The sequence below is a fragment of the Canis lupus genome, chromosome 3 (genome assembly GCF_003254725.2).
Source record: "Canis lupus dingo isolate Sandy chromosome 3, ASM325472v2, whole genome shotgun sequence".
NCBI classification, from domain to species: domain Eukaryota; kingdom Metazoa; phylum Chordata; class Mammalia; order Carnivora; family Canidae; genus Canis; species Canis lupus.
In genome coordinates this window covers 30,162,489-30,179,045 of record NC_064245.1, presented here as the reverse complement: position 1 = coordinate 30,179,045, position 16,557 = coordinate 30,162,489, and the positions used below count along the sequence as shown (strand labels likewise).

The window sequence follows — 16,557 nt, the reverse complement described above, 5'->3', positions numbered from 1 at the left end:
TATCAAAAAACCACCAGGCATGTGCTCTTACCGCAAGGACATTAAGTTAGAAATCAGTTATGAAAAGAAAACAAAAACAAAAAACCTCCTATATTTAGAAATTAGGAAATAGATATGTTTTTAGAAAGTCATTTAGGAATGTACTAGGCAAACTGATTACAAAGAAATCCAAGAATGGGTTCTTCATGAGTTGATTAAATAAACATCAGTGACTACTTACTCTTTACCACACTTTATAATGAAGAGGAATAAGACATGGCCCCCAGCTTCAAGGAACAGACTTGCAGATAAATAATCACTCTCTCCTGTGGCTTTTCTGTTGGTCACTGTGCTAAGCACCACAGGAATTCACAAGATACCAAGAAAGCTCACTGGGAGAAGTGAATGCCTTTTAGAGTGTCCCGACGAATTTACAGAGGACGTTTCCCTCTACTTGGTCAATAGAAGACTAAAGTCTAGGAGTTCTCCAAATTGACAAGGGAGTGGTGAAGATGCAAAAGTATTTGCAGGCAACAGGGTGGAAGGAGGGATCCATGAGGGATGAGGATGCAGACAGATGCAAGAGCCAGGTCTTGGAGGGCCTGTGGTCACACTGAAGAATCTGGGCTCTATCTGGGAGGGCCGACACAGAACCACTGGAGAGGTTTTCTGCCAGTGAGTGATATGATCTGATTTTTATTACAGAAAGATCTCTTGAAATATGTCAAAAACAGACTAGACTAGGCAAGTTGGAAGCTGGAGCTCTATTATATGGAGAAGGTATTAAAATTATTTAGCCAACAAGGCTGTGGTCAGTCAGAAGAGAGAAAAGCCAAAATGCTGGAGCCGGGTCCCTGAGGCCCACTGATAGGCTGGTCCTGACCCTGTGTTACTGGACCATGGAAAGGTCTGGAGTGCCAGAGCTCAGGGCAGTCCCCATGATGTACATACTCAGTACTTCAGCAGTGGGCACGGCCATCCGGATCCATGCCGGCTGCAGATCAGCCCTAAGAGGGTGACCCAGGCGAGGGAATCAAGGGCCTCAACCAAAGCAGGGCTGGAGAGAATGGGAGAGGTTTGGGCAAAATACAGAAAATAGAGTTCCATATCTCAGTCATTGAGTGGACATAGAGGATGAGAGTAGAGGTTGACTGTCCCGCTTCTGGTGTGGAAGGCTGGGAGGAAGGTTGAGTGCCTCCACTTGAGCCGGGAGCCTTTCAGGAAGCATCTGGTGTCAGTAAGCATAGGAACCTCCAACAACATGAAATGAAGTTGGTTCTCTCAGTGGCATTAAGTTGTATACAAGTGAACAAAGCTGGGATGCGGCTACTAGGGTGGGCCTCTCCAGAGCTGTACTGCCATCCACTGCACTTGGAAGGGGCCGGTGATGTCCCCCTCCTTGAGGCACCGGCCTGGGACCTGGAGCTCCCAGATCATGTGGTTGCATGTATTTCCCAGCCCATTAGCATGGAATTTCTTTGACACAAATGACAAAGCTCTAAGGATCATTTTGGGCCTGAGTCATGAGCTAAGCAGCTGTTTCACTTGTCAAGTGTTAAATGATTTGTTCTGGATCAGAGACTGCAAGGCAAGAACTGGGGCTAGATAAAAGAAGCAGGTAGGCAGGTCAACAGTCACGACGAAGTAGGAGTGTAACCTTTGGCATCAGCGACGAAGGCACTCAGGCTGACCTCTGCCATCGTAACTCTGGAAATATTATGGCCCTCTCCTTACCCTCACCCTGGGGAAACATCTGTCACCTCAGAATGGATTCCATTAGTATTTTTGTGCCACATCATCAAAAATCTCCAGGGAGTGGACAGAGAACTTTGGCTGATCTCGAGCAAGGTATTGCTGAGACCATGTGCAAAGAACAAAAAGAAATCCTGATCCTGATAAAATAGGGGCCATGACATTATCTGGAGCTCTGTTTAGAAAAAAAATATTTTACTTAGGCCAAATACAAAAATAAACTCAAAATGGATTAAAGACCCAACTATGAGGCCTGAAACCATAAAAACGCCTAGAAGAAAACATAGGCAGTAATCTCTTTGTCATGGAGCATAGAAACATTTTTCTAGATGTGTCTCCTGAGGCAAGGGAAACAAAAATAAAAATAAACTACTGGGACTAGTACAAAATAAAAAAGTTTTGCACAGCAAAAGAAACTGCCAATAAAATGAAAAAAAAGGCAGCCTGCAAAATGGGAGAAGATATTTGCAAATGATATATCTAATCAGAAATCGATACCTAAAATATATAGAGAACTTAAACAGCTCAAAACTGAAAAAAGAACAACCAATTAAAAAAATGGGCAGAGGACCCGAAAGACATTTTTCCCAAAAGGACATTGAGATGACCAACAGACACATGAAAAGACACTCAGCATCACTCAGCATCAGGGTAATGCAAATCACAGCCATGGTGAGACACCACTTCACACCTGTCAGATGGCTAGTATCAAGAAGACAAGAAATAACAGGTGATGGCGAGGATGTGGAGGAAAGGAACCCTTGTGTGCTGTTGGTGCATGTGGAAATGGTACCACCACTTGGAAAAAAATAAGGAGTTTCCTCAAAAAATTAAAAATAGAAATACCATACCCAATAATTCCCCTATGAGGTAATTTACCAAAGAAAACAAAAACACAAATTCAGAAAGATATGTGTACCCTGGTATTTATTGAAGCATTATTTACAACAGCCAAGGAGACAATTCTAGTGTGCATCAACTGATGAATGGATAAAGAAATGTAGAATATGCATATGATGGAATATTACTCGGCCATAAAAAAGAATAAGATTGTTCCATTTGCAACAACATGGATGGGCCTAGAGGGCATTATGCTAAGTACAATAAGTCTTGGAAATACAAATTCCACATGATTTCATGTATGTGTAATCTAACAAACCAAATAAAAAAAAGACCCATATTTAATGGGTCAAGGAACAAACTCATGGTTGCCAAAGGGGAAGGGAGTGCAGAGACGAGCAAAACAGTTGAAGGAAGAGGGAGATACAGGTTTCTGTTTATCAAATGAGTATGTCATGGGGATAAAAGGGACAGCACAGGGAATGTAGTCGATGGTGTTGTAATAATGTTATAAGGTGACACATGGTAGCTACGCTTGTGGTAAGCACAGCATAATGAGCAGACTTGTCAAATCACAATGTTGTACACCTGAACCTAATGTATATAACATTGTGTGGTTACTATCTTCAGTTAAAAAATAACTAAAAAGTATTTTTAAGGACAGCTACTTTAAAAGCAAATTGACTGGGTCGCTCATATACAGTATAAGTATCATTATTTTGCATGAGTCATGACCAACTTTTGGGCATTTGTGTCAAAACTAACTGCAGTTCACATGTTTATTTAGTTTTACTTTGTTAAGTTTTGAAAGTGTTCCATTTCTTTTTTTATTTTTTTTAAAGATTTAATTCACTTGAGGGGGGGGCACATGAGCAGGAAGGACAGAGGCAGAGGGAGAGGGAGGAGCAGACTCCCCACTGAGTAGGGAGTGTGACAAGGGACTCAATTCCAGGACCCTGAGATCATGATTTGAGCTGAATGCAGATGGTCAACCAACTGAGCCACCCAAGTGCCCCCAAAAGTGCCCCAAGTGCCCCATTTCTTATCACAGATCTATGCTGCAGAGAGAATTTCTTATGGCTTCATCTGTTCCAGACACAAGATCTTAGAAACAGAGGAACTTAGCCCTAAAATGACCTTTAGAGTCTGTTAGTCCAGCTTTCTACCCAATGTAAGAATTCTGAGTACTTACTTATGTTTGCTTTTCAGTTTCCTGAGCCTGGACATCAGCTTCTCTAAGAGTTTATATATTAATATAAACCTGCAAACATATTCAGTTGATTTTAAGTAAATACTTATGTGAGTAAAATAGAGGGGGAAAGTCACTGTGTACCTAGACAAGGAAAGTCACTGTATGCCTGTATATGCTATAAGATAATAAATATGAATATATAAAATGTGCATTTACAAAGTAATGAGCAGCCTTACATGCATTTATGATACTAGCTTCATTTGTATGTTGTCAAAATTTGCCAATTCAATAGACTACTATGGTATATAGTTACATAAAAATCTTTGATAAAATTTTAATAGACCTACATTACCATAATATTAATATTGTATTACTGTCTGTCTACAAAGGAAAATCACAAAGCATCTTTGGTTAAAACAAAACACACACATTTTATGCTATTAGCTTTTTGCAAACCCTTAGGCTCCTTCTTTCTTGCAGTGGAACTTGGGAAACACTATGCTTGAATGAGTCACATACGCTTGCACCCAGAACTCTTTCTGGAAGGATACTTTCATATTTGAAGCACTCACATATTTCATATTTTCATATTTGAAGCACTCACAGAAGGTACCCCAGAAAAATAACCTTCAAAAATAAGCTCATGAATTTCTCACTTTCAAAAGCTGCCAGGAACTTTGCTTCTTTGAAAGCATAGTGAGGGTGACAAGTCACATTCAGGAACCTGAGGCATACTGTGACCTCCTTCTGCTGTTGACCACTCTCTTGGTGCATTCCTAATAGTAGGAACAGAACTTAGAGACAGAAATAGAGAAACCAGGGATCCCTGGGTGGCACAGCAGTTTAGCGCCTGCCTTTGGCCCAGGGCGCGATCCTGGAGACCCGGGATCAAATCCCACGTCAGGCTCCCGGTGCATGGAGCCTGCTTCTCCCTCTGCCTATGTCTCTGCCTCTCTCTCTCTCTCTCTCTCTCTCTCTGTGACTATCATAAATAAATAAAAAATTAAAAAAAAAAAGAAATAGAGAAACCAGCAGAAAAGATTAGCTTGTTGCAGGGCCTGCTCCCTGGAGTGTATAATTCCAGTTGAGTTGACTCTCACTTTTTAAAGGCATGGTTATGTGCTCTAGGCAGATCTCTGCCAGTTTTTTTTTAAGATGTATTTATTGGGAAAGAGAGAGAGAGAGAGGAGGCACACAGAGAGGCAGAGGGAGAGTGAGGGAGGCAGTCTCCCCACCGAGTGAGGAGCCCGACACAGGGCTCCATCTCACAACCCTGAGATCATGACCTGAGCCGAAATCAAGAGTTGGGTGCTTAACCAACTGAGCCACCCAGGTGCCCCCTGCCAGTGTTTAAAATTATGATTGCTTTGTGTACGGATGTTGGCAGTAGTATTACCTGATAGAGGATCAAATGCAACTGGCCTCTGCCCCAGGAATCCAAAACTAGAAGTTGACTAGAGTTGCCGCTTTAAAGATCACAGGTCTGTGAATATTGTTGTCTTTGTGACCAGGAGACACTAGGGCAGTCGATGGCACTTTCTCATTGCTATCCATCAATGAGCACTAGTGTCAGTGTTTAGATTCATTGCAATCAGAACGAACATTACTTTAGTTGAGAATGGTATGGATGCTGAATAGTGTCAAAATGATCATTCCCCTTTCCTTCTCCTTTCTTCACGTCAGACCTTGTACTTTAGAAATATCAAAGGCTTACAACTCTTGGAAAAGTTTTTTTGTCCTTTTGAATAAAAAGTATTATAAGGTGATAAAATACTCAATAAACAAACAATGCCAAAAGTGAAAGTCTCCTGTTAGTACCCACTCCCGACCCTGAGTAGCCATTTAAAATAGTTTAGTGTATTCCTCCTCTCCCTTGTTTATAAGATTTAATATGTTTTATGTATATATAAAAATGAAAATGCACTGTTTGGAAAAGAACTTTTTAACTGAGCAGTGTAACTTGGACATTTTCCAAATCAGTTCAGAAAGATCCACCTCGTTCTTTGCCTGTAGTTACATGGTGTGCTTTTGCATGGCTGTCCCATAGTTGATTTAAGTTTTCCCCTCGCCCTTGCTTCTTTTTTCTTTCTTTCTCTCTCTCTTTCTTCTTTTTTAACAGACGAGGAGGAGGTAAAAGTCTCTGCTCTCAGCAACAGGGACTGTCCAACTACATCTGGTTCTAAAGTCACAGATGACACTAGATACATGACAACCTGAGTTTCTAGCCAAGTGTTAATGTTTCATGGTGATTAGATAGTATTTATATTGTAAACCAGTGACCTGTTGAGGGCATAAAATCTTATTTCTGTAGGAGTGAAATCAGAAATTCATCTGATCATTGTTCTCTTAAGTTCATTGCCACTTGAGAAAATGGATTTTGAGCTACTCTCCCAAAGAGAACTTTAGTTGTCTCTGTGCCTTGTGAGTGAAGACCACTGACAAATAAATACAATTTACTTCTTAGCTTTTAAAAACTCATCTCACATATATTTATTTGTTTTAATACTGATTTCTAATGTTTAAGAACATTGAATCTGTGCCTTATACCTAAAATCTGCCTTCTTACCGAAGACTGTGTCCTACTGGTATCACGTAACTGGCACCCAGATATACATCAGTAAAGTAGGTGCTCATTCACGAGCGCATCAGCAGCTAAGCCCAAGAAAGAACGTGAAAGCCAGCATTCTTCCTCCACGTGTGTCACATACTTCTGCCTTGGCACCCTGAAAGATTTCAGACAGTCATGCACCTGGGGTGGCAGCTGGTTTCTGCAGTCTCAGAGCACATTGGCTTGAGGCTTGTAAATGGCCTTGATTATTATGCAAGACACATAATGCTCTTATTAGCGCCACACAATTAGCGCTGTGCGGTAAAACTGCTTTCTGTAATACCCTAATTGAGGTCCTTTCTTGCATGGAATTTACATTATATGTAGATAAATCCCTCAGCATGACATTTTAATGAGTATTTTTTAACAAAGTCCAAAGGACAATTAGAACCACCACCCACACAAGAAACACTTTTTTTTTTTTAAGACAAAAAAGGCGTGGTGCCAACAGAGAGGGCTCATTCAAGACAATTCTGTTTTGTTTTGTTTTGTTTTTACTCATGAGAGACACACAGAGAGAGAGCAGAGACACAGGCAGAGGGAGAAGCAGACTCCCCATAGGGATCCCGATGTGGGACTCGATCCAGGACCCAGGGATTCACACCCTGAGCTGAAGACAGACGCCCAACCACCGAGCCACCCAGGTGCCCCTAGACAATCCATTTTTCTAAGCGCAGAGGAGTATCCGAATGCAACAACCCACTTTCCCAGTTGCATGTGGCGTGGTTTCATATTCTGGTCCTTCACTCCTATTGATGTCTCCCCACTTCCTGATATTTCAGTTTAGGTTTTGTATCATTCTCAAATTCAAATTTTTTTAAAAAGATTTTATTTCTTTATTCATGAGAGACGACACAGAGAGAGAAACAGAGACACAGGCAGAGGGAGAAGCAGGCTCCCTGCGGGGAGCCCCATGTAGGACTGGACTGGTGGACCACTGAGCGACCCAGGCATTCCTCAAATTCAAATTTAAGCTATATTGAAATCCAAATGGAGAAGGGTCCCAGGAATTCATGGCTGAATAGTTAGAGTGGTCGGTATTTTAACACTGCATTCTTTTATTCATTTTGAATCCAGATAATGGTATTTCAGTTTAACAAAGTATATGCAGGGCCATTTCTCAAGACTCACTGTGTCTATCCCTCATTCGGGCCACAGAATATCATCCATCAGTCTTTAAGCCCCCTCTCTGGGCGCATGTCCTAAAAGGGGAGTAGCATTGGTCTGCCCCCAAGGCCTGTCTTCCCTCTCTTCGGGTTAGATGTTTGCAATATTGAAGAAAAAAGTTAGGGACCAGGCATGGCACAGCCTGTCTTAGCAGCCTCATCTACTTCTTAAGTATTGATTTGAATTGTATCTCTAACTTGAATGTTAGAAATTTAGGAATTAGCTCTTTGTTCAGGACCCAAATCAGAAAAGAAATTTAGCTGGCGCTCTGGAGAAAATACTCTCGGGCAGATAGCTCAGCCTCTTCTGTACTCCGACCACACTCTTCATCACCTGTTCCAGAACATGTGGAACTGTTTATCGCGTCTGTGAACTACTCTGCTTTTCTTCTAGACTAGAACTCTGCAAGGGTAGAAAAGATGTCTTAGTAGCCTCCACATGGTGGGCGTTATGACTGGCAGATACAGGCACTCAATGGAAATATGAATGAATAAACAAAGTAAATTAAGGTGATCACTAGGCAGTAGGGAAATGCAAATTAAAACCATGATGACAGGGCACCTGGGTGGCTCAGTCAGTTAAACATCTGCCTTTGACTTAGGTCGTGATCCCAGGGTCCTGGGATGGAGCCCCGCATCAGGCTTCCTGCTCGGTGGGGAGTCTGCTTCTCCCTCTGCTCCTCTTCCTGTTCATGCTCCCTTTCCCAGCCCCCCACAAATAAATACATAAAAATCTTTAAAAATAACACACAATGAAATACCACTGCACACCTATTAGAATGGCCAAAAAGGACACCTGGGTGGCTCAGTGGTTGAGCGTCTGCTTTCAGCTCAGGTCGTGATCCTGGAGTCCTGGGATTGAGTTCCGCGTCAGGCTCCCTGCATGGAGCCTGCTTCTCCCTCTGCCTGTGTCTCTGTCTCTCTCTATGTGTCTCTCATGAATAAATAAATAAAATCTTAAAAAGAAAAAAGAATGGCAAAAAAAAAAAAAAAACCCAAACTCACAAATAAGTGGCAGGAAGGATGTGAAGGAGCTAACACCCTCACACACAACTGGGGGAACCTAAAATGATAGAGCCATTGTGGAAAATGGTTTGGCACTTTCTTATCAAACTAAACATAAACTTACCCTATGACTCAACTAACCTACTCCTTGGTATTTACCCAAGAAAAAAGGAAAACTTTGGGACACAAAAAAACCTGACTGAAATGTTCACAGCTACTTTATTGAAAATCACCTAAAACTGAAAACAATTGACCTGTCCTTCAGCTGGCAAGTGGGTAAACAAACTATGATCTATCCACCCAAGACAGTTATACTCAGCGGTGAAGAGACATTACTGATATGTGTGGTGATCTGCATGGATGCATTATTCTAAGGGTATAAAGCTGGATTCAAAAAGCTGTGTACAGTGTGATTCCATTTAGATGACATTCTGAAAAAGGCAAAACTATAGGGATAGGGAACAGACCAGTGGCTATCAGTGGTGAGGAAGGGTTGCCTGCAGAAGAGGGGCAAGAAGGAATGTTTTGGGGTGATAGAACTGGCCTGCATCTCGATTATGATGGTGGCTACATGATTGTTCATTTATCAAATTCATAGAAATGGATAGGGACACCTGGGTGGCCCAGGAGTTGAGTGTCTGCTCAGGTGTGATCCTGGGGTCCAGGGATCAACTCCTCATTGGGCTTCCCACAGGGAGCCTGCTTCTCTCTCTGCCTGTGTCTCTGCCTCTCCCTCTGTGTCCCTCATGAATAAATAAATAAAATCTAAAACAAAACAAAACTGGAAAACTGAAAAGGTAAGAAATTACTAACTTAATTTGAAAAAATAAATCAAGGTTGTTTAGCTGTTGGTGTGAATTGATAAAACATCAAAAGAAAAGTAGCCTTATTAGCCTGCAGTGATTTGTGATGTGCTCATATTCACACATGTGTAGTGAGCAGAAAAAGAGGAATCAAGGACGAGCAGCATGAATATCTGGATGGCTGGCAGAAACAGGAGCATTAAAGGAAAAACAAGTTTTATTTGGTAGCAGAGCAAGAAATCAAAAGTTCCATTTTGTTTTTGTTTTGTTTTTTGTAAGTTCCATTTTGGACACGATACTTTGAGATGCCCATTAGACACCCCTGTGAAGATGTAAACAGGCAGGTGGAGATGGGTTTCTGGAGCTCTAGAGAGAAAACAGGCCATGTTTCAGAGACAGTGGCATAGAGATGGTGCTTGAAGTCGTGGAAATACACGAGTCAGCCTAGAAAGAACCTGTAGCCAGAGAACAGAACCGACAACCACTAGTTAGGGTATTAGCTCCACCTTTGGGAGCTAGTCAGGGAGTCAACTAAGAAAACTGAAGGAGAGCCAATGAAGTGGGAAAGAAACTAGCACATGTAGTGATGAGGAAGACAATGGAAAAAGTTCTTCAAGGGAAGAGGATGATCAGCTGTATGGGAGGATTTAGACTGTTCAAGTAAGAGGACAGAGGAGTGCCTATTAGATTTGGTGAGACAGATGACTGACTGGCATAGCTTGTGTGGACTTTGGGGGCAGGAGGTTTGGGGTGAGGAAGTGGAGATAGTTGCTATAGTCCATTCTTTGGAGAATGGGGACAGAGGAATAACAGCAACTGGAGAGGCATGTGGAGGTCAAGGTAGGGGGTTTTTTTTCTTAGATGGGGAAGATGGGTGTGCTGATGAAATCACCCATGGAGTAAGGTGAGAGAACACCATGAGGAGGGCCGGAGAAAAGGGATAGATAATTACTGGAGTTCTGTCCTTGAAAGAGAGAAGGCTAGGCTCTAGAGCCACATGACAGGTTGGCCTTGGATTGGTTACAACAGAACAACTGCCAGTGCTCCTAAGGGGAAGGTAGAGGCGCAGGTGGGTGGGGAGATTCAGGAGTGAGGAGAGGACATGCATGGAGTTCCCTCTGTGTTGGTTTTCTCCAAGAAAACTGAAGGTGGGGGTCAAGTGCAAGGAGTAGATTAGACTGCTAGAGATTTGAAAAGAGCCAGAAAAAGAGTACAACGGGTTTTAGAGGCTGAAGAAAGGCTTATTGCAAAAAATGGAGAGACAAATGAGAGGATCACACACCCTTTATATAAAGCAAGGCCACAGTGCATGTGTGCGCACACACACACACACACACACACACACACACCAAGCAAGGGCCAAAAGACCAACCCCACAGTAAATGAAGTGGAGAAGGATGTGAACCACAGTGATTAGGCTAAACTCAGAAGAATCTACGCAAAAAAAAAAAAAAAAGAGGAAGAGTCTACGCCTGAAGAAACTGCATTTTAAGCTGAGGAGAGGGGGGCTCTGGAGCAGCTGGCTCTACCCAGGATTAGATCCTATCCGTAGTCCAGTTTCCTCTGTAGGCTGAAGACCACTCCATTGGAATCACATTGCAATCAGCCTCTTCCCCCACTGATGTGATGTTCAGGAGCAGTGCGAGTGAAGGGCAGTATTTCTACAACCAGTTGTCAAAAAGGAGAGTGAAGTCCCGGCAGAGGCATCCGGAGAAGTCCAAGCAAAAGCAAGGGGTCTGAGCTTTCATAGAGCTAAAATACTTCAGTGTAATTGCTGTCAGTCGTGTAAGCAACAGAGCTGTAACTGCAAATGCCAGGTGCGTGGCGTTCTTAATGCTGATGTAAGAAAGCACCATACACTTACCAGTTTTAAACATCACAAGCCTATCCTAAAATTCTGGAGGTTGGCGGTCTAAATGAGGTGGCAGGGCTTCTGGAGGCCACAGGGGAGAATACATGCCTTGCCTTTTCCAGCTTCTGCAAGCCACCTACATTCTTTGGCTTATGGCCCCTTGTACATCTGCAAAGCCAGCACTAGAGCACTTGCAGCTCCCTCTCCAAGCTGACCTCTGACCTCCCTCATCGCATCTCCTTCTTTCTTTCTCCTATGAAAAGGCTCTTCTACTCATGTGGGTCGGGCCACGCCCTAGGACATAATCACTTTACCTCAAGATCCTAACCTGAATCCCACTTGCAAGGTCCCTTTGACATGTCGGGTAACATAGTGACAGGTCTGGGCACGGGGATAGGACCTCCTTGGGCAGGGAGGGAGCTCTGTTCTGGCGCAAGAAGCCTCCTGCGCTATCCGCTACTGTCATGTAGTCCTGCGCCATAGCCTGATGTCGAGAGCACTGCATTCGCTTCACTCGGTCCTCGAAAGCTTTTCTCCATCCAATGCATAAAGTGATAGGCTCTAGAGCTTTGAAAAAAGATATTCTTTATAAGAAGATCTCAGATGAAATGTGAAGTGAACAAGGTATGTTTTTTTTTCTGTTCCATCATAGAAGTTTTTCTGTGTTTTGCATATTTGAGACTTTTGAACTTCTGCTACATAAAACCCTGAGGGTAGACGTCCTCTCCTAAGGTTTATGATGTGGTTAGTTTCCCACTCCACATGACCCGCGTGTATTAAATACGCAGGTAATGTTGATTGACCTAAGACTGATAGAGCATGTCATTGACGCTTATATCCTTTGTCCACACAGTCTGTGTTTATGAGTAAGTGTGCATAGACCTGAGGCTGGCTGTGGCATACAATTCTGAGGCCGATCCTGGTGGAGACGATTCTGATATGTAACTTCATCTTTGTGACCCTGAGGAAATCACCCTCAGAGTCTCACTTGGCTCCCATGTAAATAATAAGTACACTGCTCTCCTGGGATGGGGTGTAAAATACCTGACTTCTGTTCACAAAAGGCCTTATAAATGCCAAGTATTGCCAGAAACTACAATTGTGCCTCATGTAATTCATGTATGTCTCTATAAATTTTCTCTCTGTTTTCAAAAAGATGTGGTATCCTTCATTATTTGTCATTTAGAATGTTTGAATTTAGCTTTCAACCATTTTATATTCTTTCAAATATTGGCTCCCTTTTGGTTTTTAAGGAGATTTCTGTTTGTATCCCATTACACTTGTTTTTGCTATAGTAAAAACACTATTTGAAGATTTAAAATTCTCTTGATCTATTTTGTAACACGTGCATATGGAAAGATACTACACTGCCATTTAGTACTTGTACTGGTCAAGGTGCTGGCAGGAAACCACTCTCACAAGGGATCACTAAAGAGTCACATGGAAACAGTGAAAAGAAACCAATAGGGAAGGATACAGCACCTAGGAGCTACTAGCAGGAGAGCATCTTCTGCCCCAAAGGCACCAGGAGGGAGGGCTTGCCAGAGCTGACAATAGCTATGGCTGTCAGAGCAGGTCCTGGCAGATGAGCACACCCACTGCCAAATCTGCACGCAGCCAAGGGAAGGGAGAACTCCGCTCCCACCCTCCCAGGCCCAGAGGAAGCCAATGGGCAAGGGAGCCAGGTGATTGCCCTCCATAGCAATCCATTTCCTGTCACTTCCAGGGTGGAGAGAAGGGGGGCAGGATCTAGAGGAGCAAACAGAACATGCCCCAGCACAGAGGTCTGTTGGAAAAAGCATTCCAAATTAATTTATCATGGCCTTTAGAATTCGGTTGTATGGAAACACACATGTACCCCCATCCCTAAGTCCTGAGCCCTCCAGTTTCTTTCTCTCACCACTGCAGTCAGTGGTTGTAAAGTTGAGCTGGTCACTGTGGCTAATGCCTAGATTGGCTTCTTCTTCTGTGGGAATTAAGACTTAGCTAAGGGGGATCCGTGGGTGGCTCAGCGGTTTAGCGCCTGCCTTTGGCCCAGGGCACGATCCTAGAGTCCCAGGATCAAGTCCCACATTGGGCTCCCAGCATGGAGCCTGCTTCTCCCTCCTCCTGTGTCTCTGCCTCTCTCTCTCTCTCTCTGTGTGTATCATAAATAAATAATAAGTAAATAAATAAACAAATAAATCTTAAAAAAAAAAGGCTTAAAAATAAAAAAGTCTTAGCTAATACAGGGATGCCTGGATGGCTCAGTGGTTGAGTGTCTGCTCTTGGCTCAGGGCGTGATCCCATGGTCCTGGGATTAAGTCCTGCATCAGGCTCCTTGTGGGGAGCCTGTTTCTCCCTCTGCCTACATCTCTGTGTCTCTCATGAATAAATAAATAAAATCTTTTTTAAGAAGACAGCTAATACATTTGCTGTGTAGACCCCCACAGTGATGGCAGAGAGGAGGTCCTCGCTTTCCTAGCAGGCCATCTGAGAGGCGCTCTCCTTCATTCTTCCCTTCTTTCTTTTCTAGGGTGGAGCTTCAGCATGGGGTCAGCTTACCAGTTTCACAGCTGGCGTGTGTTTGTGATAGTCTGTGCACTCCCCTGTGTCTCCTCAGTGGTGGCCCTCACGTTCATGCCTGAAAGCCCGCGGTTCTTATTGGAGGTAATGTGGATTACTATGAATATTCAAGGGAGCCACACACATTGGAAAGAGTTCCCCGTTAATGCCAAGGAAATGTGTTGGCCTCTCTGAGAGATAACTTTCCCCTTGCTACTAGGGAACCATGGGGTGTTGGTTTCATGGAGACATGCTTTAAACGACGAGTGTGTGAAAAAGCTGCCTCATGGCCAAAAGCACTAATGTTCCTCCTCAAGCAACTTTTCACTCAATGAAGAGACTTTGTCTTACTTTTTTATACAAAAAAATGTTAGCAGCCACAGATGCTCTTTCTTGTTATAGGCACATCCATTGAACTGCTAACGTACTTAAGGCTATCCAGTGGGATACCCCATTTGCACAATTATAGCCAATTTGATCTGACAACACAAGATAGACATTGGAAAATCAGGGAGTGTAAGTTTTGTGCCTTTTAGCCTTTCACCATCTATTTGCATTTCTTAGGTTGGAAAACATGATGAAGCGTGGATGATCCTTAAGTTAATTCATGACACAAACATGAGAGCACGGGGTCAGCCTGAGAAAGTCTTCTCGGTGAGTACCTGCTTCTCAGTGAATCTTCTATACCAGGGGCCAGGAAGCCTTTTCTGAAAAGTCCAGATTATAAATTTTTCTCTCTGCACCAGCTACTCTCGTCTTTTAGTTCCTTTTATTTCCGCTGCACATGTTGTACTCACCGCCTCTGTATGTGCCGTTCACTCTGCATGGAATGTTCTTACATCCTCTAGTTACAAAGTTTATTCTCAATGGGGAAAGCCAATCTAAATTAATGAAACTTAGATGGATGGAAGTTTTTGGAAGGAACAATGGCTTAAATGTTTTTACCTAGGCAGTCCTACAATTAGACTAATAAATGTTTTGTCTGAAATAGGTTTAGGCAGACCTACAGTAAGACATAGGGAGGCATAAAAAAGATCTTCAGTGTCTTATAAATAAAATCAACTATAGGTGTTAAAACATATTAAACAATCCACTGACATGTGATTTACTTATTTCATTTTTATTTAGAAGACAAATTTTTCATAATGTACATATAGACTTCAGTTTGGCCTTTATCTAAATTATCACACATTCTTCATTAGCAAAGTTCTTTGTGCAATGTATGGAGAAATGAATATCAGTAATGGATGGCCCTCCATTGAGTACCTGGAAGCCTTTGAATAGGCCCTTCTTTTAAGCAGATGCTCATCAGAGGAAGAATTTTTTTAAGTGAAAGGATCATAAGGCTGGAGGAATCTTGAGGCATCATCCAAATACTCAATGTCACTCAACCCTTCTTAGCCAGATGAGGATAAACCCTATAACAAAGGGATTTTCTGAGAAAATGAGAATCTCCAGGGCCTCACCATGCTACTCACCTGCTTTTTCTTCCAGAAGGTTTGAGTTACCAAATTCACATATGGTCATCCATGTTTTTTAGTAGATAAGGTGAGAACAGGGGGGAATACCCCCAAAATAATAGGTAACCTCAGAGTCATTTATTGGGTGACTTTCAAAGTCATTACATGATCCTGTCATGACAAATTTGTCTTTTTCCTTGTTATGCCTATAATACAACGAATCTGCATGCATTGCTCCAAAGCCTCCTTTTTAGACCCTTCTTCTTATGCCCTTACCTTAAATAATGTTTTCCACAACTCCACAATTTTTTTAGCTAATTCTGTTTTAACCTCGTATGCTTTCCTTAGCTGACTCCCATTCTCTATCTCCTAACGGACAATTCTTCTGAGCTCCAGACATACATGTTGAAGGGCTTTGTGGAAGTCCTTCTATGTCCTTTCAAATCTGAGTTTCCTTTTTTTAAAAAAAATATTTTATTTATTTATTTGAGACAGAGAGAGTGAGAGAGAACAAGCAGGGGGAGCTGCAGAAGGAGAGGAAGAGGGAGAAGCAGGCAACCCGCTGAGCAGGGAGCCCGACACAGGACTTGATCCCAGGACCCTGGGATCATGACCTGAGCCAAAGGCAGATGCCCAACCGACTGAGCCACCCAGGTGCCCCTCAAATCTTAGTTTCTAAGTCTGAACTTACCACCTCGAGTCTTCAAGCATCTTCTTTTTACTAAGTTCTACCAGAAAATACCACCAAACTGGAAACCTTAAAACTACTCTATTTCTTTATTCCCTTATTCCCATAATATTCAAGAAATCACTCTGTCTTATTATTTGCATCCTAAATATCACTGCACATTGCTCTTTACTTTTGACCCTACTGCCACTGATTTCTTTTGGCCCTCATCACTCACTGCCCTCTGCCCTTGAACTATTCTTCAGGAATCTCAAACTCTTTGTAGTTGGCCAATATTTTGTTTTCTCTCACAGCTCAGGATGTTTGCACATGGTATCTCTCACACTTAGAATGGCCTCCAAGTGGTTTACATACATGGCAAATAACATACTTCTCCATGAGCCCCAGCTCCAATTTAGTCCATGAAGGCTTCTCTCATTCCCAAGTCAACTTGGGTGTTCTGTAAAATACATCTCTCCCATCCAAAATAGATCTCTATTAGAGATTTTTTTCTTTGTATGGTAATTGCTTAGAGGATGTGATATTTTATGTGTGCATCTCTGTAGTCTAGTGCTGGACCTAGTACCCAGGGGATGCTTGTGGATGAATAAACAAATATTGATGAATAGAAAAGAGGAAGCCTCCCAAAAGTAATATGTTGAGTGATAAGAACACCTCTGTGATTTAAA

General features: G+C 42.5%; 1 protein-coding gene across 1 annotated transcript in view; it reads left to right on the top strand.

Moving 5' to 3' along the window:
• The window catches only part of SV2C (synaptic vesicle glycoprotein 2C), a 207,706-nt gene that overhangs the window by 163,815 nt on the left and 27,334 nt on the right, over positions 1-16,557 (top strand). The window contains exons 5-6 of the mRNA XM_049108368.1: positions 13,713-13,846; positions 14,306-14,395. Coding sequence (XP_048964325.1) covers positions 13,713-13,846; positions 14,306-14,395 — 224 coding nt within the window. The remainder of the gene's footprint in view (positions 1-13,712; positions 13,847-14,305; positions 14,396-16,557) is intronic.